Source organism: Trachurus japonicus, chromosome 3, assembly GCF_045865225.1.
Source record: "Trachurus japonicus isolate A0001 chromosome 3, Traja_1.0".
In the NCBI taxonomy this organism is placed as follows: Eukaryota; Metazoa; Chordata; class Actinopteri; order Carangiformes; family Carangidae; genus Trachurus; species Trachurus japonicus.
Window position 1 is genome coordinate 24,533,154 of NC_140909.1, and position 23,946 is coordinate 24,557,099.

Consider the following 23,946-nt stretch of genomic DNA (forward strand, 5'->3'; position numbering starts at 1 on the left):
AGTGAATATAATTGTTGTTTGTTTTGTTTCATGATTACTGACAGGGGATCATTTAATAGCTATCAAAATGTCTGTCTTAACTTTTCTCAGTTGAAAAATGAATGAAACTATCTACCATACCTACCAAAACAAACAAACAAACCAAAACCACTACTACTTGCAACACTAAGGAAGCTTGATGTAACATTTGCCTCCTGGTGATAGATTAGAGCTTCTGTAGTTTTGTAGTTTGAGAAGTTGGAGTCGTGCAGTTTCACTTGCATGATGTAATTTCTTGTTTGCTGACTCCTGTATGACTTCTCTGTTGTCACACCGCAGGCTTTCATTCTACTCTCATGCTACGACTCCTCTCTTGTTCTCTCTTTCTCACTCTCTGTCTCTGGTACTTGCTGACATCTCTGCTGACTTTTTTTTTCTTTTTTGCATGCTGTAACACTACAAAGAGTTAGTTCATATTTTGCTTTTTCATTCATTTCAATATGTCTTACCAGTAGCTAGGATTGAGATTTTCTACACACCTATGTCTTACCTCTTGATATCACGTGATTGCTGTGCAATTACAGCAAGTAGTTTTAAGACAGTAACACATATTTATGTTTTGTCTCTGTACTTTCATGAGGTGCTGTACACCATGTAAGTAATTAAGATTCACCAAAGTTTAATGTGTGATGTGAAAAGGGTTCCTCATAGAGAGAAGCTCACATTCAACAATCCACAATTCTACAGTTTTAGTTCTATAACAAAACTTAACACATGCAATAGCTGTATAGAGCCTAACATAACCAGGTATAGGGATAGGTTTAGAGAAGAATTAACCTACAAATAACCTCCTTTCAAGTTAGAAGATTAGAGCTAAACATTGAACTACAAAACCAACTGACTGTGCTATGAGTTTCCATTATGGCAGCATTAACCTGTTTGGTCCAGACTTGAATACCACCAACTGACCTGAGTTTTAACTTGCAGCATATAGTGAAAAAAATCCACAGACACAAAATTTGATACAGACAATGATCTAGAGAATTAATCTCAATAACTTTGTGGACAGACTTACTTTTCTCCAAGTGCCATCATAAGGGCAATAGTTGTCTAGAACTTGCAACATCATCAAATTAAATCAATGTATTGGCCTTAAGTGGTAGTGCCTTGACAAATGATACTGACAACATGACAAATGAGATCCCTCTAATATATACAATACAGGATGTTTTGTCATTAGTGTGGCTGCCAGCTTTCGGACATTATATTTTATGTATAATATCTAATAATTCACCACAATAGATTCCACATAACAATCAAAACGGGTACAGAGCCAAAACATCAAACAAGGTGTTGCTGTGTACTTCTTATTCAGGATGAGTTTCATTGTATATTCTAGTGGTTTGATGGAGCAGGGCATTATGGGAAGCAGAGACTTGTGAAGAGGTATCCATTAAGCTTACTTCAAATCAGTGAAATACCCACACACACTGTTTCTCTCATTCACTGATACTATCTACACCTCAATCTGTCTTCAATACTTCCTCGACACCCGTCTTCTCTGATGACGCCCCCACTTCCTTCCATCTTTACTTCATACGTTTCTACCATCATGTTCTCCCTGACCAGTCTGTCACTCTCTTCCATCCTCCCATCCCAGGCCGAGGGGACCTGCAGCCTCAGCTGGACAGTGCCATGCAGGATGTCACCGACATGTGCCTGTTGATGGAAGAGACGGAGAAGCAGGCAGTGCGCCGGGCACTGGTGGAGGAGAGGGGTCGCTTCTGTACCTTTATTGGCTTCCTCCAGCCAGTTGTGGTGAGGGGACAGATGAAGAGGAGGGGTGGTGGCAGTGTTGGACCTATGGTTTTCTATAGTTGCTGAGCTATCCCATTGATAAAGATGTGTGACTTCTGGCCTGTTGGTTGTATGATACTGAAATACAACAACGTGAAACTGCCACTGTACTTAATTTCCACTTGCATACTGCAAATTAAGTATTAGTCTCACTTGGTAACAACACTGTGACAGAATCATGTTTTCATGCTGAGATTATTGTGGCCAAAAATATAATTGTAATTCGTACCCGACTGTCATGTCTCAGTTTCTGCACCTTGATGATGTTGTTTGGTGATAACATGACCAGGAATTCAACAGAATAGTAGGCTCATCTAGTTTTGCTTTTAGAATGGAGAGATCGCCATGCTGGGAGAGATCACTCACCTCCAGGCCATCATTGATGACCTCACTGTGCTGACAACCGATCCTCACAAACTGCCCCCTGCTAGTGAACAGGTTAAATACACACACCCGTGCATAATAAAGAGAGAAGATATGAATAAAGAAATAATAAACACATTTTAACTCATTTTGATTGGTTATGTCTCAGGTGATTAAGGATCTGAAGGGGTCAGATTACAGCTGGTCCTATCAGACCCCTCCTTCATCTCCAAGCAGCTCTGGCTCACGCAAGAGCAGCATGTGCAGGTGCTCACACACAAATACACATTCATGCACACAGACATGATCAAAATTGTGTTCTTTGCAATGATGTATAAAATGATAATCAGAAAGAGGAGCCTGTTCCACTGTTATTGTCAGTCCTGTCTGTTTGTGAGCCCATCACAACTGTTTGACTGGATTTTCTTTTTCATTGTTATTTTCTACGAGTTAAAGGTCCCATATTATAGGGGCAGATGTCCTTTGATTATAGAGCAGATCTAGGTTCTGTATTAATACTGTGCAAGTGTCAAAAGCCTAGGGCCGCAGAACAATTGCACACACCCTGTCTTAAGAAACTGAACTTGAAAAAGAGCTGCAGGACTTCTGTCATATCACAACAAAGTAGTCCCCATTCTTAGCCATGCCCAAACACTGCCCATCTGGACCCACTGTCCAACCATGCAGGTTTTGGTTTCTTTTAGTGTTAACCTGAAATCTACAATATTTTTATTTAATTGCTATAGTCAACCAATTAGAAGAGACGCTCAAAGACTGCTCTCTTCTGATTGGCTCACTGACCTATTTTTGCTAGAGCTCTAGATGCACAATATGTCTGAATTATTTTTTCTTCTGTCATTCCAGAAATGTTGACATGAGCAGAAAAGATTTGTTTTTTCTGTCGCCTTTCATTGTACCTACGCCTCCTCCTCACCTCAATAACCGCAGCCATTTATGCTCAAAGCTATGCCAGTTGAGACTTGACTTTCAAACGTGCTACATAAAGACGCAATAATACAGCCACTGCAATTAGTTTCAGGTTCGGTAAATCGCATTGCGTGCGCTAGGTTAATATATTTGCATCTACTCCTCTCAATATTTTGCGCATTCTGGCAGAAACATCCATATTGCATATTCATTAAGGCAAATGCGCTGAACGGATTGCATGTGATATTTTGCCCATTTGAGAGAAGCAATCCTCGGTGCGCCCGGTTAGTAGATCAGCTTATATCTTCTCAACAACAATCAACACTTAAGATAAAACACATGAAAAATAGTGAGCCTTTAAACATTGAAATATGGGATCTTTAACTCTCGATGTATGTATTATACTACAAGAACAATTAGGCAGCAAAATTTAAGTATGTTTCTGGGGTTCTTTGCCTAAAAACAAAAATCATTTTGATGTCTTTGTGTGTGAGCTGGTCGTAGTTATGTAGTAGCATGTAGTAGCAGTTGCCCTCTAAAGCTGAGAGCATGCAGTTCACTCAGTGTTCAGTGTGAGTATGCGTGTGCCCTGAACCCTCATAAGCTTACACACTCTATGTCCTCCCCCTCCCCTTTTCTCTCCCCCCTTTCCCTCAACCACAACCACATTCTCTGTACTTATCTCTCTTCTCTTTTGTCTCTCTTCTGTTTGTTTGTGTCTTTTTGTGTGTATTCGTGACCTGCCCTCTTTCTCTTGCGGTGTTTGGTTACTCGGTTTCCTCTCATTTTTTTATGACTGTGACTGGTGCGTCACTAACCTGTTCAACCGACAACTTGATGTGAAACTATTCCTGGACATCAATCTATCATGTGACCCAATCACAAACTCATCCAATCACTCCATCAATTTATCACAACCAAATCCTCTTATCTTACAAACTGTGTTTCAACTTTCCTCTTCCTGAATCGAACTGTCACTTTGACACACTCCTGTAATCATGCTCTCTTTCCCTAAACACTGTCCTTGCTCCACATTTGGCAACCATCACCTTCATTCCACCCTCACTCTCCTCACCCATCCCAACAACCCCCACCCCACCCCACCCCTTGCTCCTTTTCACCCCCACCGACCCCCCTGCAGCAGCGTCAACAGTGCCCACAGTAGTGCCTCCCGTTCGTCAGGAGGAGGCGGTAGTGGTGGTATTGGTGGTGGTGGAGGTTCCCAACCCCACTCACCCACTTCCTCCTCCTCCTCCTCCTATCGGTACCGCAGCAGCCTGCCACACCAGCCTCCGCCACCAGGGGGCATAGCCGCACACCGACTCAGCAGTGTCTCTTCCCACGATTCGGGCTTCGTGTCCCAAGATGCTAATATCTACTCCAAGCCACCCTCACCCATGCCGTCTGACATCACTAGCCAGGTATACATTCCCATACACATACAACACACAAATACAGTATGAACACAATGCAAATTCATTCTTGATCAGAATGTCAAAATAAGCAAGCAAAATGTTGTGTTATTCTCTCTGTTTGCTATAGAAGTCATCCAGCTCAGCATCATCAGAGGCCTCAGAAACATGCCAGTCAGTCAGTGAATGCAGCTCCCCTACCACTGTAAGTACTCTTATCCTGTCCATACAAAGTTTCAACTCTCTTAGCCTGGGGACACATTTATCTCTCCTACAAGTTTGCTCATCTACAGTATGAAAAACTGTTCTTTTTACACTATAGCACAAAGAAAATCCATGTCTGTTAAAGGTGAACTTTTGTTTAAAGCTTTGAGTATACAAAGTCATTTTAGAGCTGAATTCTACAAGACTGATTTAAAAACTCTAAATTGAATTTACCAAAGTGGCAGAAGTTTTATTTTTTAGAATCTATAAACTTCAGGAAACAGTGGCAAACTCTGACTCCTGATGATGTAAAATATAATACACAGCAGTAGAGAACAAAAAGAGAAAAAAATGGCTTCAGAGAAGAAATATGGGTAAATTAAATCTCCATATAAGATTTTTTATTGCGGGACCCAACAGGCTCTATGTTTTGTAGGCACATGGTGTTAGTGAAGGGCAAAGTGTTACTGCCCTTCACCTTTGTGTTTTGCATTGTGGCGTTTCACTGGTAGGAAAGCATGGCAGTGGACTGTCTCACAGTTTTGTTTATAAGATTCACATGGTTTTAAGATTGCCACTTGCCCTGCTTACCAACAAAGATCAGAACAACTTCAAAATATGCATGATATCCTCTCTAATTGGTGCTAAATGAGCGTGTCGCTTTGGTTTTCACTTTTACCAGTATGCAACGGCTTCTGTTTGCTTGGAAAAATATACAACTTCAGTAATGCTGTTTAGGCAAAGCAAATATGCATATCTTGATTTTAAAGAGCATCTGTCAGATCCTTGGGACACTATACTGTAGACACACTCTCAGATCTATGAAAAATTATGACACAATTAAAACCCCTCTCCCCTTTACATCAGTCATCACATCAGGCAGTGTTCACATTAAACTACACTGGGTAACCATCACAACAGCTGCATCAGAGCTGCTAGCAACTGGAACAACCTGGTGTGCAGAATTCCTGACTTCTTCCTGACAATGAAGCAGAATCTCACCTTCTTGTGGACAGACCATTTGTTCCTGAATGTTGAATTGGCTCTTTTCTGCTCCGTGTGGCTAATGGGGAAATAAACACTCACTGTAACTGCAGCTCTCGCCAACTGTCTGCTCTGCAGCTTCTGGGAGCAGTAAACAACCTATTACGAGGTTATCAGAATAAAGCTGCCATTGGCTATAATGTGGTACAATGATGCAGAACTACTTCACTGAAGCAAATCAGATCCATCCAAATTTTAAATGCATGCTTTGGGCTGCTTTAACAAATCCCATGACCTCTCTAATATAGACTGAAGCTGTGAAATTTAGGCTCTCTAGGAAGTAGTTGTTGAACTAACTTAGACTTCATTTGCATATATTAAAGTCATTTTGATGCATGAACAGCAGTGACTAACTCTGTTTTCTGTTGTCAAACCTCCTGCTGATCTGTTTCACACTGAGGATGTGTGTTGTCCATTGTAGCTGTGTGCTTTTATTCCAGTGGTTTCCCACCACAGCTGGTTGTCTCTCTCTGTCTCTTTCTCTCTCTCTCTCTATTTATCTCTCTCTCTTAGTCCACATCCGTGTCTTTCTTCTTTTCTTCTTTCTCTGATGACATGACTATGTCTCTCGTCCCGCAGTTTGGCTCGTCCTTCGCTACCTTCCGCCCCGCTCTCTCTCACTCTGGCTCCACCAGGCCTCTCTCTGTCATTCTTCCTGTTCCTGCGTCCCCACCCTATACCCGCCCCCCCGGATCCAGCTCCTCCTCTCCCACATCAAAGGTTCCTATCTGGAAGGTTTGTTCTCCATTCGCTGCCATTTCCTCAGTTGCACCTTTTCTTCTGGTTTCTGTTTTAAACCTTTCCGTTGAAGCATATATGGTTTATTTTTTCTTACATTTCCATCACCTGATTAACTCATTCATAACCACATTGCTTTGCTTCCTTAATGTATTCATACCCACCTGCGATGTGTGCATGCATATTGTTTTGGCCTCCCCCTGTCTTGCTAGCTGGACCGGACACTGGAGAGCTAACCGATCAAACTCATCACCATAAACACATTCAAAACGTTCAAAAAGGCCCCTGCCCACATACACCCACCCACACTCACACACTCCTCTGGGCACCCAGACACAATCCACCCATGAAGGCTCTCTCTCTCTGCACTCAGATGAAGGGCTTCAAACTGCTGGATAGTGGACAAGTCTCTAATGTTAACCCTACCTCCTACTTCCTGTTTAATAATTCCACCCACCTCTTCAGGATTGGTCCAAAGCAGGTCAGTATGAGCAGCCGGTGGCTGCAGCAGCAGTCCAGAGGAGAAAGGAACCACTTGATAGACTGAGGGAGAATGATGGCTCGCCGGGCTCCCAGGGGTACGCCGGGCCATCACACCCTGATGATGGGCAGAGACCCAGGATGACACCATCTACTATTGCTGCCAAGGTAAATTGATGGTACTTATAAGCAGGTTGAAGATAGAGAAGTACAGTGAACCACACCTAGGGAATTTCGAGGACAGTTAACATAACTGTTAACATAGTATAGAGTACAAGCTTCAATAAAGCTTCTGTGCTCTATCCACTGCAAAGACAATTGCCTCTTCCAGATGCTGTTTAGTCATTTCGATCAACTCAAGACCATATTAATCTGATGTTAATGATACATAATAATAAAGTCAAAAAAGAAAATATGAGCAACTCTGGCATCCGCTATACTCTGTGGTGCTGTTGGAGGGGAAAAGTTGTGTTTAACGTTCTAAGAAAACATCAAACCTTCAACAAATTGTCATCCACAGTGTGTCTTGATCCACAATGACTGAGAAATGCTTTTTGATTCATAGATAAACTTGTTATAATTTTGTGCTCAAAGGTCATAGTGACCTCGCAAGACACACTTAAAAATCTGTTAATCATGACAACATTTTATATTCAAATGATTGAAGGTCAACTTTCTGTGACATCATAATGTTCTGCAGAGGCAGTTCTAGCCATGATTTAATGTTATAACTCAGGAAGAGGAGATTGTGACCGTATTTCCTGCAGCTTGGCCGGTTTGTGGAGGTAGTAATTTTTGTTGTGTTGCTGTGGATGTGTGTGTGTGTTGAATATTTTCAGGGACTGAATTACTAGCATATCCAGTGCTGCTGATTAACTCATCAGTGTGTGATGCTGGTAATGAGAGTTACTGGAACATGTCCCACTTGTAATCAACACAGTGTAAATGTCTTAATATATTCAAATGTGGACATTTAACAAATGGCTGGTCAAACGTAATTCCAATGCGGCCTCTCTGTACATCTCCAGCATGGGGAGGAGGTTTCACCAGCAGCCAGTGACCTTGCCATGGTGCTGACCAGAGGACTAAGTATGGAGCAGCAGAAAAGCAGCAGAGACTCCCTGCAGTACTCCAGTGGATACAGCACCGAGACCACAACCCCATCCTGCTCCGAGGACACAATCCCCTCACAAGGTGACGCTCTAATCCGCTCCACTCCACAGCCGATTTTAATCTTCTTCAGGCCACATTTATTAGATTTCCTTTGGCCACATTCATCATCTTATTTTATTGGAAAATTTCAGAAAAGCCGACCCGTGATGGGATGAAATTATTAATTTTTTAAATTGAAATATCAATATTTACAAGCTCTGCAGAATCCATCATTTTCACTGGGACCACAGTCTTTAGAGGGTAGAATTAAAATCAAACAAAGTGAATTATCCTTTTAATCATCCACACAGCAGGTACATCAGATGGCAGGTGTAATTTGAAACTTTCCTTGATAGCAGCCAGGAAATGTCATTATTAAAATGAAACTGTATAATATTAAATGTCTTCCTGCATGAAATTGCTGCCCGTCCCCCAATAATGTGGTTACCTCTGTGTTCACCACTTCCATCATAGTATATTGTTTCTCCTCTTTTCTTTTATGATGGCAACTTCCTCCTTCTAATTCACTTATTGAAAAAGAAAAAAAAAACATCATCCTTTCCTTCTCTACCTTTACTTCCCCTCATGCATTAGGTTCAGATTATGACTGCTACTCAGTGAACGGTGATGCTGAAGGTCCAGACGGACAGACGGAGTTTGACAAGTCCTCCACCATTCCTCGCCACTCCAACATTGCGCAGAACTACCGGCGCATGATCCAGACCAAGCGGCCAGCCAGTACAGCTGGCCTACCTAGTGGTGTTCTCGGCCCCGGGGTTCATGGGATACCAGGACAACCTGGTGGAGCTGGGGGAGGTGGAGCTGGAACTCCGGGCACTGCCACCATCCGGCGAACCCCATCTACCAAACCGGGCGTGAGGCGCACACTATCCAATGCGGGTCCGATCCCCATCCGACCACCCATTGTGCCTGTGAAGACACCCACTGTTCCTGGAGACTCGCATTCACCTGGGGCAGGTGGTGGGTATGCCAGTGGAGGACATGCAGGTGGCGTGCCTGTGCGTGTTGGCAGTGAGGAGTGTGTGTTCTTCCCTGGAGTTGAGGACGCACAGGGTGCACTTGATTACGTCAAGGCATCACCCAAGCGCCTCAGCCTACCTAACACTGCCTGGGGATCAGGGGCAGCATTAGAGGTCTATGCCCAGCAGCATGGGGGGCTTGCATTAGGAACAGGTTCAGGGGCCGGATCAGAGGAGGACCAGATGATCGCAGCCAATCGGCACAGCCTGGTGGAGAAGATTGGCGAGTTGGTAGCCAGTGCACATGCCCTTGGAGAGGGGCAGTTCCCTTTTCCTGCTCTCCCCGATGACCCAGCCCTGCTTGCGACTGGCCCCACCGATTCTCAGACAGGGACAGAGGAAGCAGAAGGGTCCGGTGACATGTTGACCACTATCAGAAGAGGGGTCCGCCTTCGTAAGACCGTCTCCAATGATCGCTCTGCGCCGCGTATCTTGTGATGGAGGATAAGCAGGAAGAAGATGATACTTGTCAGCCAATAGGGAGTCAGGTGTTGGTGTGGTGCAACCCAACCGCCTAGTACATACACAAAAACTTAACCATGTAGGGAAAGTTATACTCTAAAAGAAGATGAATGAAAACAAAAACATACACAAAAAATAAATTTAAAGACACCATTAGAGTAAATGATATATAATATTATGAAAATAATAACATTAACAATGTTAATCCATGCTGACAATTAAATACTGAATATTGACAGGCTCTTAGCAGGCCACTATAACTAGTGTGTGTTGGATGCATGTTTGTCTTCTCTACACCCTCACCCAGGGACGGAAAGACTTGCAGGAAAAAGAGATAGGGTTAAAAGGTGAAGAAAGAGTGAAATACTGGGTTATGTTCTGTTTGCCAATTTACACCCCCCCCCATCCTCTTCTCCAACTAACCCAACAATCTAATCCAAGATGAAAGACTGATGACTGAAGGAGGGGCCAGCGAGAGAGAGGACGGGGGTGGGGTGGGGGATGGAGGGGTGGAGGTGGGGTCAGAGTGCCCAGTGACCGGTGACCAGCTAGATTTAAAACTGTCTCAGTAACAGCACACTGTTCTTAGTAGCCCACTGAACAGAAGCGTTTGGTATTAGCACGGGGAGCTAACAAGCCAGAGGGCTCCTCTGGCTCATCCTAATGTAAAAGAGTCTTTAAAAAATACTGTTGGCATTGAACCGTGCTAGTGCCCCCTTTCCCCCGCTCTCTCTCTCTTTATCTCTCTCTCTCTATGTGTAGTGTGTGTGTATTCATTTGTATGCATGTATGCAAATGTGAAAATTGAGCGTGGGTGCACGTGTGATTGATTATGTGTGGATGCGTGTGTTTGTGTGTGTGAGGGGGGGGGGGGGGGGGGGGGGGTTATTAGAGCTCTGCTGCAGGACAGCTGGTTGCCCAGTGAGGGCAGGGCTTTTCTCCTGTGTGTTGTGTGTGTATTTTCTTGTTTATATCGTGACGTCATTTACCTTGTTGCCACTGTACGAGAAGTTACGATAAGTAATCCAGGCGTATAGATATATTCATATATATTTTCTAGAACCAGAGAGAAAATGTTAAATCAGAAATGGAGCAATAAATGTGTTTTATTTTCTTGTTTCGAAAAATGAATTGATGGGGTATTGTGAATTCTCCTTTGTCACATTCAGGCAATCATCAGGAATGCTAAATTACACATCGACTGTGAATTTATGCCTAGCCGATTTTGGCATCTCTCTCTCTCTCTCTCTGTCCCTGTCTCTGTCTGGGGGAAGAAACTGATTACAAAAATGTTCAAAAAAAAGGAAAACTGTAAGCACTTTTATAGGTGGTAGAGTATGTACAATAGCCACTAGGTGTTGCTCTATTCATACTGTCTGATAGGGAGAGTGAAAGCGAGAGAGGAGGTTGCCAAGATACTGTCCTGCGTCAATTATTTAATTTGCAGATGATGAAGAAGAAGGGCAAGAGGAAAAGGAAGACAGGGAGGAAAAAGAGGAAGTGATACAGACTTGTGGAATTGGAGTGATTGGTCAAATGAGAGATGGGATAAGAAAGTAGTGCAAAATATTTATCTAAAAGTGGATCTGACGTTAGGGCCCTTCAGGGGTGTACAAGCCATCGCCTGCTGTGGAATATGAACAGTGCTGAAGGTTTTTATGATGTGGTTGCACTGGTATCTTAGAACAAAACAATGCAAAAGAAAGAAAAAAACACGGCACATATAGGTTATAGGACAGACTGCTTTTGGAAATACGCTTTAAAGGGTCAGTTTAGCCAAATGACAAACAAACATTGTCATGCAACATAGCTCATGCAAATAGGTTTTGCTTTTAGGTCTTGTTTGTCCGGGTTAAGATGATGGATGGGTTAAGAAGTCTGTATTTCTGATTCCATCCCAAAACAGTGGGGTTGAGGGTAAGACATTTAAAAAATAAACATCTACAACTACTTGTAGAGTCAAAGATGCTTTTAGAAAATTCTATGGAAGTTGTAGTGCAAATAAATGTTGAAAGCACATGCTGTGAATTACTTAGGGCAACAAGGACACCATCTCAGAGACTGTTGAATTTTTCGAATTGCCTTTTTTTTTTTTTTTAATTCTGTTCACACAAATGAAGCTTACTTCAGCTGTGCTGCACTGAGGTGGAAGCTGAAATCTCCAAACCCAGACAAATACATCCAAAACCAGTGACATACCGCCAGTCTAGAGAAGATGAATTAGGAAAAAATATGTTGTTTTTGTAATTGGGGTTCACTGACACTAACATAATACTGTATCAGCTATCGGACAGATTCATTCTCACGTGTAGATTATGTTCATGTACATTCGAGTGGCATGAATGTTCCCTGGATTTTTAAAAACTCAAAATTCTTGTTATGTACCAGTATTTCCAGTTTCCAAAAATGTCCTATGTCACAACGTGATTTCCACTCATGTTCTTGTGTAAATACATATCAACACCACAGATTTGCATTGTTGAAAAGTAAAGTTAAGCCTTGAACATATCTGGATAACAAGTATTTTGCCCCAGATTCACTCTAGTTTAACCCTGCTCCTTGTACAGTATAAACTTGTAGTTTATATTGCAAAGGGAACAGGTTTTTGTTACAGTTAGGAGTACAGACAAGCCGCTGTTACACTAATGTATGAAAACAACACATACATTTGGTCAGTAGTGTTTACTTAGTGAAATCAGCAGCGAACACTAAGGGATATAAAATTCAGACATCACGTTACTGTTACTATCAGCAATTGAAGAGTAAAATTGTTTGTTGTCCCCCCCAAATTTTATTTTAATGGAGGATTGATATATATGTATGAAAGACTGTGCACAGCTGAAGGCATTAGTCTGATTCAGGGGCAGGAGGCGTGGGGAAGCGGTTAGCCTCTGCCAGTTAAGAGACATGTGTCTTCCGGTAGCTCCAGAGTTGTCTTACAGTATTTATATGTTGTGTTTTCCGAGTTGCCAGTTAGAAACCACTAGCTTTGCCTTTGCACAAGCCATCAAATGTGGAGGGGATTTTTCTGTAGTGCTCCCAGTGGGGCAAAGCTAACCTTAGCCCCACATTGTTGCTCTTGTTTTTTGGAGGTCCACACATGCCGAGTAGCTTCAATGTGACCTGTGTCTGCAGAGGCTTAGAAGCAGTTTTGAGAAACCTTTGATCGAACCTGGGCAGGTGCTGAAAGTGCAGTTACAAGTAATGACAACCATACTGCTGTTACATCATGATTAAGGAGGAGCTGATGGCATTTGTCATTACTGGTTGCTAAAGTGTAGTGACACCTCAAGTATAAGCACATTTATCTTAGCGTTTGCTCAGTCACAAAGATGGATGCAGTTTCAGTTATCAAATTCAACAATATTCACCAGGCGACCACAATACACTTCAGTTCAGTGCAAATAACCCAGTTTGGCTCAGGGCATGGCTGCATGAGAGGATTATGAGGAAGAGGTGAGGACTGTCTGATGCATTCACTGATGACAAAGAAGCAGAGTGGTTTAAATTACATGTTTGAAGCTGACAGAGAGGAAGAGATGTGTGGAATGAGCATTTCACTGCCTGTTCATACAGTATGTGCTGTATGTGCTGTACCTGTAATTGAGAATCAGGCGTACAGATTTGGTATAAGGTTTGTTAGGAAATATTACATGGACTATTGAGTTCTATTATCTTTTTCCTTTTTTTTAATTCTGCAGTACGTTTGAATATTTAGTCTTACTTTTAATAAATGTAAAAAAGAAGAAAAAACTCCAGCTGTAACACAAACTACTACTGTGTAACATATGGATGCAGGATGTGTGGCCCGAGAGTGAGTGTGTCTATGTTTGGCAGTTGAACTGTAGGCTAGTGAACTCTTCATCAACATGTCTGTACATGCTTCTAGCAGTGACCTGGACACAGCGGGTGACATCAGCGCTCTTTAATGCTCTTTTCATGGACTTATTTATTTCTTGCTGAATAGTGCACTGTTTTAGACGTATATGTTTATGGCTGTTTAAAAAGAAAATTAGAAGGACTTAATTTTAAGAAACAGAGAGAAGAATGTTCTACATTTTTGTCACCCTCTCTGAGCACTTTTTTCTGCATTTTGAAACAGTGCTACAGCAAGGGATGTTTTTATTTCGTTTTAAAGTTTGTTTTATTTTATTTTATTTTTGTCTGGGGTGAACTACTGTATGTGTTGTCACATGCGGATGCGACGTGTTGTATCAGGTGAATCTGACTGGGTGAGGGGGTGGAAGCGAAGAACAGCGGGCTTGGACTTCATCCCCCCAAAAAAATGGTTGGGTGAGAAAATGTTCATCTGAGGTGTTTAAGTATAAGACCTGTCGAGGTGAATATACGTATGTTTGCTGAATGTACTTCAAGCTGAAGGGTGATATCAAACTGTACATGTGTGACTTGATTGAAATGTTGCAATGTCCGAATTTTGTTATTGTACAATTGAATGAAGTATCCCATCTTAACAGCAGGAAAGCAATACAGGGGTAGTGTGCATGTACGTACATTCACATTCACAATGATGTTCCAGTGTGGGTGTGTTAAAGGGAAATACCACTGTTATATCCACTCAAGGATACTTGTGTTCCCCATGTCTGGCTCTGATTAGAGTTTTGAAACTACATTCAAGGACACTGCTAGAGCCAGCTCCACTAGTCTGAATGTTGTGTTATGTGCTGTGTGTTAATGAATTCCAGTGCAAATTGAACCAACTGAACTCACTGCCAGTGATCTACAGTAAGTTAATGCTTGAACGCAGGGTCCGCAATGCCCTGCAGAACAGACACGCTGCTTAATTCCAAATGATGGATAATAACTCAGGACAATGGAGGGTCTTCACATTGACTGAGAGGTCAAGACAGTCAGATCTAACTGCACACTCCGTGTCATACAACAGGATGACTGGCTGTAGGTGTGTGAGGTGTGAGTGTAAGATACAACAGTGCTATTTTCCTTAAAACCACCCAAGTAACAGCACAAAAGTTATCTAACTAAATAATAATGTCTTTTTTTAACATGCTGAATTAACTGTGTACTGAACTAACTGTCTGAACAAGCTGAAATAACTACTCTGCTACAGATGTTTCAATATGCCCATTTTTATGAGTGTATGTATAAGTGGGTAGAAGTAGACCTACCGGCATGTGGCCAGAGCAGGAGCTACAGCAACAACAGGACATTCTGTAGGAACACACACAGATACAAAATCATGCGTGCAGGCATGCGTGCATACACACAAACACACACATGTACACACAAAAACAATCCCTTGTTCTTCAACTAAGAGAACCACACAGTGTCAGTTACAGCATTACTTAATGAACCAAGCACTGTAAAATGTAATCTTTTGACATTTATTTCATAATTTAATTGAGTTCAAGTGTTGGAAGTATGCTTTAATTTCGGTAGCTATTAGGTGTCTTGTTGCCAAGCAAGGCCAGAGTGTGAGCTCCACAACATCTAGATTAATACATGGAACCTAGATACATACCTGTCATTTTACAGTACATTGAATGCAAAACTTGGTAAGAGGCAGAAATAGCGACTACAGAAAACCTTGAATCCTGTCTACGCAGACAACCACTTCCTCAGACCGTAAAGCCCTTTTCACATAGGACACCGTGAGCGCAAGCTGTGCACAGCTTCCCATTTATACATTCACGACACTTCGGCGTGTCCAGTAGGATGGACTCCCTCAGTCTCCTGGTAGAAACTTCAACCAGCGGTCATCATGAAAAAGGAAACTGGGACGAGTGGAAACTCCCAATTCTTGTCTTGCCCTGAGGGTTTCGTGAACCCACTCCCTTCCCCTTTTTGTGTTTGCTACTCCTTCTTGGGAGAAGTATGACAGGATTTTCTTCTGCTTATTTGTCAGATACATAGGGCATCGATATTTACTACACAGGCATGGGGGAAAGAAACACTTCCTAATGTTGTTTCGGTCACCCAGCAACACACATGATTTGCGCGCTGCGCCAGAGTCCTGATGGCGCACATGGAAAACACTGCGTCCTATGTGAAAAGGGCTTAATGCTGTTGAGTGCTGAGTGTGTGCATATAATTTATGTCAGCTTGTCAAATGTTAAAGGAATTGTTTTACATCTGGGGAACATTCTTCTTTTCTTGCTGGGAGTCAGATGTAAATATTGACGCCACCTGAGGCTACAGCCAGCAGATGGTTAGCGAAGCTTAGTATTGCATTAAAATTTAAACCAACCTAAAATATTGTCCAGGCCCTATATTTTATATTTTTCCTGTGTTTAATTGAAGTTTGGAAGTTTTGAGAGAGATCAAGGAGCCAATCAGAGGAGAGGAGGCCCTGAGCCTCTCTGACTGACTGTTTTCTGAGTGATCAAATAAAAATGTTGGAATAGCAGATTTTAGTTCAGTGATACCAAATCCTATACGGTTGGATGGTTCAGATGGTGGAGCTTGGACATGGCTGAGGGCATTGAGTGCTTGTTGTGACATCATAAATTTAGAGAAATCCAGATTTCTTGTTTTAAGGCTCTGTTTCTGAATACAGACTGTGCAGTACCAGCAGTTTGGACTGAGTTCCACCATCAGACATGCATCATAAAAACAGAAGAAGAAAAAAATACATGGGAATCTTACTTTTTACTATATGAGACCTTTAAAGCATCCAACAGTGTCTCTAATTAGCACTCTATATCTTGTTCAATCTGCAAAACAAAACAAAATGCTGTAGTTTCGTGGGGGGTAATGTTTTGGACTATTTCTTGGCTGGGCACCATCACTCCCTGGACTCCCTGCTGTTGTTGTATAGATTCCCCACAGTTAGAAGACTTTAGGAAGAAAGTAAACAAATCTGGGTGAAACAAAACAAAATTTCCAAAATGTCGATCTCTTCCTTTAACCTTTTAAAGACAACTTTTTTGGTTTGTGTTTTTGATATGGTAAACCATAGCAGAATTGAAAAGAAAACACTCAACAGCAACACTGTCTGAAAAGCTTGGAGATATGTTAAAACTGACAAGTAACCAAGTGTGGACTTTGCATTAGAAAACCTATGTCTGTAACTAACAAGTACAGTGAAAACACAAGAACACTGATTTTTCAAATCCCTCTTATCAGACTTGTTTTTACACTTGTGTATCCCTATCTTCTTTTTTGCTCTTTCTCATCTTCCACTTTCCTTTCTCACAACGCCCCTCAACCTCCATCCACTGATTGCTACACCCAAGGATGCCATCTAGCTGACAAGTTAGAAAACGATGCGTGTCACGATGAGAGTCTCAATGGCTGCACTCTGTGTCTCTGTGCCTCACAGCTCATCAACGCTAATGAAAAATAATTGTGATGAAGTCTTCATTTTCACCACAGACTACAGTTAATAAGAGCTCAGCTCTGCTCCTCCTTCCACCACTCTCCTCTCAACACTTCCTTCCTCTACCTTCTTCCCACGTGTGTCTTTATATTGTATGTTGGTATGCATGTGTGCAACACTTAACATGTGGGCGTGTGTGGTAATGGTTGACCAGAGCAATCAATATGGGTCTGGAGTGTGCTGTTCAAGGAAGGGTTGGAAGCATAAGCTAGAGCAAAGCTTTCCCTTCTGAACCAGTAACATGAGCTGGTTTCAAAGCAAGTCTGGGCGGCTGATGCTCCATCTCAGTGCTAGATAACACTTTAATTAATTTTGATGAAGCTTTTTAAGGCATCTTTTTTGGCTTAATCTCACAGATGTGTGATATTTCTTTGATGGTTGCTTGGTGAGCTTCTGTCAAAGGAACCTACAAGATGCAAGTGCGAACAGTAATTCAACATGCACTGGGCCATTTTACCCACAGTGCCATCACAGAAAATCTGATGCTAAACAGGTTTAATTCCACTTTTCTTCTGCCTGCTTTTTTTAATGTGTTCTTAGAACAAAATTTTGGCACTGCTCTAGTGCTAATAAATCTATATGATTTACTTTGTGGACTAAGGGTTGGCTGGTGCTGGCACAATCCAGGATCCAGTTGCACAAAACACCCTAATTTTTCTATATGGCACTGCTGAGGGATCTTGAGAGTATTGCACAGAAATTCTTAATTTCTTTTTAATCGCTTATTTATTGTTTTAATTTATTGCCATAAACATTATGCAGTTTCCTGACTTTGTTGGAAAGGTATTTTGTGCAACGATTTAACTGACTTTAAGTGAATCCTCAATTATAAGACTAAGGTAAGGAGAAAAATGTACTGAAGTAGACATTTTCTAAGAAGCCTTAAAGAGAAGGCTTGGGAGTTTTCTGTGCGACTGGGTCTTAAGCCTCAATAGAAACTATAAATGTAAGAGCCTGCATGTTTCCAGATCCATATCTTGCATAACTTTCTGGGGAAAAACTGAGTTTACTCTGTTCAGTAACCAGCTTTTTTTCATGACTGTAGACTTTAACATCAGTATTGTAGGGCTCAAGTAAGATCTGAATCACATCATTCAGCAACTGGTTGTTGTGACAAAATGGAATTAAAAGCAAGGTAAAACAGGAGCCCAGTCCGCCTGGCATTGGTCGATGATAATAAAACATTCAGCCACGGCCAACTCACCCAGTAATCTTGTTGACTGTTCGCACATTCAGATGAGTTTCTGTGGATACTCAGATTTATATGAAATTGGCAGACTTCCACTGTGAGCATTTGCTCACAGCGTGAACACACCATCAGAAATCTATGTGGAAGTTTTGTGGACCACAGCCTTATTTGTATTATGTAACGATTCTCCTCACAACTTCAGTTCCTTTCACATACTTGTGGACAAGGATTTCATTGTATGTTCAAAATTAATGTATGAAAATGTTATCTAATCTATTTGACATCATTAACATAAGACAGAAACTGTGAATTTGCTGTATGTAGAACCTGCTCCTTCAGCCATCACCCAAAGTTATATATAATGTGTGTCCATGATTGCATTTGTATGTGTGTGTGTGTGTGTGTGTGTGTTGCACAAGGACATGGTTAAGACCCCCACTGTTCTTCCCTCCCTCCTCCCACACACAATCTGTCAACCTTCCTGCTGTCTAATACTGAAGAAAGCCACAAAACACACACACACACACACACACACACACACACATACACACACATCATCCTGAAGCAAACAAAACATGACTAAGGTAGATTCTCTGAAACTAAACAAGGGTCTGCATCTGTTTCTCCAAGGGGTCATGATTAAATGCATCGCAAATTCCTGTCCTACAGCCATGCAGGGCAGGTGCCACTGCCACTGTAACTAATCTGAATGTCTTACTGTCAATACTCAAGTTCTCGGTAGTGTCTCTCGCTCGCTCTTTTCCTCCTCCCCTACAGCCACCATCTGAACTCCACAATGAAATGTCTCCACAACTCACCACTGAGGCGTCAATAATAATGATTTGATATTTTCCATGGGGCTATTTTGTTCAAAGGCAAAATCTTACTAGATTCAACATCTGCTTTATCTTTCTGTACAAACTGATCTTCTGCCCCCTGTCCCTGTCCCTGTCCCTCCCCCAAAGTAGGCCTGCAGGCACTGTGGTCTTGTCTTTCTCTCTTTTCCCTGTCCCCTCCTCTGCTCTTCTTCTTTCATTTATTGTGAATTCATTTCCAAGGTCATTTTGCCTCTGTCGCTGATGATAAGATTTTTCTTTTCGATCTTCCTTTATGTAAAATCTACCCTCTTTTTGTTAACTTTAGTCACTGCTAATGTAACAAAACGCACTGTGATGATTCCAGTATTAATAAAAGTTGTACTTAAACTGTGTGCTGCTGTCTGCTGTTGGTCTTATTATTCAACAAAGAAACAAGGTCAAGGTCCTGATCTTTGCTGTGCACTGAGATTAGCAAATTAACCTGTGACTCTAGAATTAATAACAGTGTCATGCTATAAAGTATGTGAGGTCAAATTAGAAAAAAAAAACATATTTACGAGGCACTAAGTTTAAAGATATGCTTTCTTGTTATTGATATAGCAGTAATAATTAGGCGCACTGTGATTCTGAGTCAGTGGTGACGACCAATACTAGAAGAAATTAATAAATTTCATAAAAAATATAAATATTAATAAAACCATAAAACCTTCTAGTTCCTTTATCGCCTTCTTTGGAGAAACAGTTGAATTGTGCATGAAAACTAAGTTTTAATGTTGAGACTTTGAATAAGGAGCAAAAAATCAGGAAGTTTTTTGTTCACTTGAACAATATGAAAATAACCTAGTACACAAAAACCAATAAGTCTGCCAAGAACAGAGAAACTAATCATTTGCAGCTTAGTGGACATGGCTAAGTGTGTGGTCTCCACTTCCATTCACATTGTCTATTTTCCATGTCATTACCCATGATAAAGAGTTGAAGATAACTGATGAAGGTGGAAATGAGGCAAGTGCTGAGAAGTTAGATGTGATCTGTCCTGCACTGGTAGGGGGAGCCCAAGACCTTTCACTTTCCCTTACAGCTGCAAGTAGAGACTCAAGGAGCAGTGATGATACATATACAGGTGGGCCATCTTCATGTAGATTAGTCAGATACCTGTGCTGTGTAGGAGGGACGTGGTCAGACAGCCATGGGTTTTGGTTGCTCAGAAATGAAAGAACTTTTAGTCATTTAGACAAAAAGAAGTTAAAGAAGATTGAAGTTGGAAGCACCATCTCTCCTTACATCTGATCTCAGAGCAGACTTCTGATTTTGCCTGTTCACGTCCATCATGTAATTAACTGGCCAATTGTGGCTGCGTTTGGCCTGTTGCCTCTGAATCTAGTTTCTGTCCATTTTTGGTTGTGATCGAGTCCCATTCACACAATGTTTTCCATTTTTCCACATCCTGGGATCTTTGACAGGTGATCAACTGATCAGCTATTGCCGACATCATTTATGATGCATTCATTATATGTTTGTAAGCTAAACTTGTTAATTAGAAACTTTTTTTAATTCATATTTTTTATTTTCATAAATTATAAATACACAACAGCCACCACAGCAACAACAATCACAATAAATCTACCAAAACAAATGACAACAACAACATAAGCAACAACTCCAGCAACTAACCACAATTAATTAGAAACTTATTTCCACAGTACATTCTTCTTGAGTATCAAGAGGCAACGAGTAGGCCTACAGATAGTAGGTTGTTGCTTGTCCGTCTGTGAAAGTCACCACACACTGCTGCTTCCTAGAGCCACGTTCAGTTTCCAACAAAAAGCAAACAAAAGCTGCTCCTTCAGGTCTTCATCTCCTGAGAATCAGTGAATAGTCTATTGGCTAAATGTACCAAATCTTGTCAGGCTGTCTTAATTAAACCACACTGACAGAACAAGGACAGACTTATTTTACTTAAAACTTACTCCCATGTCACCAGCGTGGAACCACACAACGAAATTTTTAATTAAAAATAAGTGGGCCACAATTAATCTAAGGGAGGCACGCTTTATTCAAAGTTGTAGCAGCCTGAGACCATAAGCCTGATGCACTGTCGTTGCACTGTGTGTATGTGCGTGTGTGTAGAGAAGTGAGTGGGAGTGTATCTGCTGCTTTGTACTTCTCATGTTGGGACTCTAATTAAATTTTCAAATGGGGTGGTTCACTGTTAGCACCACTAATTGTGTGCTGCAATATTACACTGAAAGGATCCACTTCCTGCTGAGTTTCAGTACGACAACAGCAACACACACACACACACACACACACACACACACACACACACACACACACACACACACACACACACACACACACACACACACACACACACACACACTAGATACTGTACAGGTTATCTGATTTTAAATGAAGTTGAATTGTCAACAGTTCATTTCATTTTTTTTTTCCTGCCGTATTATTGTCATTACCCTTTAAAACAGAACACATTCATGTTTCTCTTTACAGTACTCTTATATTTTTTGGACCATTTGCAATTTATATCCACATAGACTAAAGCAGTACACGAGGCTCCCTGAAGTTTGAATCCCAACTCTTTACTTCTTTTGTCAGTACAAGAACAAGAAATAAAGAACAGGCTGAATGTGCAAAAAATCCCACCAAATTGTGTTTGGTGCTAATGACACCAGCACAAGCATAAATGGTTACCTTAGGGCTCCAGCAGGGTGAGTGTACAGCTTTTCAGCTACATAATAGAACAATTCACTCCCTTCCATGGTAATTACAAACATGATGTGAGGAGAGCACGAATTGTATTCCTTAAAGGGATAGCTCAGGTTAATATATGGGGCTGTGTGAGGTACTTGTAGTACCTGTTTGTGTAGATTGCACTCTCAGTTTTGGAAAGCAACAGCAGAAGCTAAGTGATGTGCTGCTCTGGACAGGGTCAGCCATAAAAATGGTGAAAAAAGTCCATGTCAGTTGAAGTGTGCACTATATTTGAGAGGTCCATATTTCTGTCAAACAGACTTTTCTTTTGGAACTACATTTTCTCACCTTCCTACCCACGAGCAGACCTGTATGTGCACATGTGCGTCACTGATCAGATGTTTGGATCACGAAGATCAAAGCATGTAAGTGTACGTGTGTCTATGAATTAGGGTTGCACAATATGCAAAATATTACAATTTCATGATGTGAAGATATTGCATTTGCAATACGCAAATGCAATTTCAGTTTGTTATTTGCAGTTATTTTCACAAAAAGAAAATTGTTGATAGGATTGTTGTTGGGTCTTGTACCGAACATGTCCCTGTACGTCTTGAGAATATGATTATTTTTCCTGGCCATCTCTGTAGCATCACAACACTTAGGTGCTGCTGACTACACAAGTGCACTTATACTGTATTTCCAGCTGATCTGTGGCATAAGCCTGCGCTGTAGGTGTGTTGTGCTCAGACAACCACTGTTCAAAGGTTGATGAAATGTATTTCTAAAGTAAAAGGATGTTTGACTGCAAAATAAGGCAGCTAAATAAAATATACACTTGAACATATATTGACTCTTTTGTGTGGGGGCGTTTATAAAGCAGCCAAAACACTTTCTTTTTTTTCTGCTGTCTGACCCCATCCATGGCTGCACGTCACTCAAACTCTCTGCTACTGCTTTTGACTGTTTCTTCAAACAGAGAACATCTGCAGGCAATACAATGACTATGTATAAGTACCTCACACAAACCCACATAAAATAACCTAAACTATCACTTAAACAATGAATACTCATATAGCATTTGATTGGGTTTTGTATTGTGAAAATATAATGACTTGGCTGGGCTAGCTAATATGATATAAAAACACCAGCTTAATCTTTAAGAAATGTAGAATGTTTAAAGACATTTAAGAAGCCATGTCAAGTCATAAAGTTGCCTTTATTCCCAGAAAGTTTTATTCCCTGTCAGTTCCTCCCAAAAAGCCAAACTGATGAAAACTTTTTGCTGCAGTTCTAACAAAGACCATGAAAGCTGAATACAACCCTCCAGTTGTGCTTCCACTGTCACTGAACTGATTTTTAAAATAGTGCTGCTCATTTACCCACTAGTTGAGGCACAAAATACATCCCATTGCTGCTTTTACTATGCAAACCCCCTCAGTAATCAGAAGCTGGCTTGTGACTTCTTACATAAAACATGGAAATTGAGTGTTGAGTTACACATTCACTTCACTGGCTGGTATACTTCTTTCAAATCTAGGCAGATTGACTGAATGCTATTGCTGCAACATTGTCTCAAAAATTATGATAATATATTTATCATTTATTTGTTAATCTATTCACATTATTTTCCTGTCTTGTTTGAGCACTATGAAAGGCACCATATGCAAAATGTTTTTGTATGAACACAGCCTGAACTTCGTCCATTTCCTTGGTTCTACTGTAATGTGCAATAATAGAATCTGCTGTGTTTACTGTACAGTAGGATGAGTTATAGCTTTTATGTTTATGTTTTAGTGAATGGATAGAAAGCCAAACTTAATCCCTCGTAAATTTCTAATAGAAGCACTTTTTTCCCAGATGTGGATCATCAGCATTTTTGCCAATGCTGTGCCATAAAATGACCATGAATTACATGAAACAAACACATATTGAAAAGCTGTTTCTGAGAATATTATTCAGATAGCACCTAATTACTGTTATGATAATGTTTTGAGTAGACGGTTTTGATTTCTTTGATTTCAAATATTATCTGTAAATCTCTTCCTGGATTTAATTAGTTTGTCTCACTGGGGAATGTAACAGTATGGCCCCACCACCACAGCAGTGTTTTACTGTTTTCACACAAGGCTATGTCCAAACGCTCACTGTATTGAAGATGCTTCATAAAACTACATTTTTAGTTATTTACTGCTATACTCTCTTTTTAGGTGTA

General features: G+C 41.1%; 1 protein-coding gene across 7 annotated transcripts in view; it reads left to right on the top strand.

The window, feature by feature from the left end:
- The window catches only part of mtss2b (MTSS I-BAR domain containing 2b), a 61,905-nt gene extending 52,145 nt beyond the window's left edge, over positions 1 to 9,760 (top strand). The window contains exons 7-15 of one of the 7 annotated variants that reach the window (XM_085767504.1): positions 1,640 to 1,797; positions 2,167 to 2,274; positions 2,369 to 2,466; positions 4,268 to 4,547; positions 4,669 to 4,743; positions 6,366 to 6,521; positions 6,990 to 7,172; positions 8,033 to 8,198; positions 8,751 to 9,760. In XM_085767504.1, coding sequence (XP_085623630.1) covers positions 1,640 to 1,797; positions 2,167 to 2,274; positions 2,369 to 2,466; positions 4,268 to 4,547; positions 4,669 to 4,743; positions 6,366 to 6,521; positions 6,990 to 7,172; positions 8,033 to 8,198; positions 8,751 to 9,634 — 2,108 coding nt within the window. In that variant the 3' untranslated portion in view covers positions 9,635 to 9,760. The remainder of the gene's footprint in view (positions 1 to 1,639; positions 1,798 to 2,166; positions 2,275 to 2,368; positions 2,467 to 4,267; positions 4,548 to 4,668; positions 4,744 to 6,365; positions 6,522 to 6,989; positions 7,173 to 8,032; positions 8,199 to 8,750) is intronic. The other 6 variants (XM_085767511.1, XM_085767518.1, XM_085767525.1 and 3 more) reach the window with 6 other exon arrangements.
- The last annotated feature ends 14,186 nt before the right edge of the window (positions 9,761 to 23,946 follow it).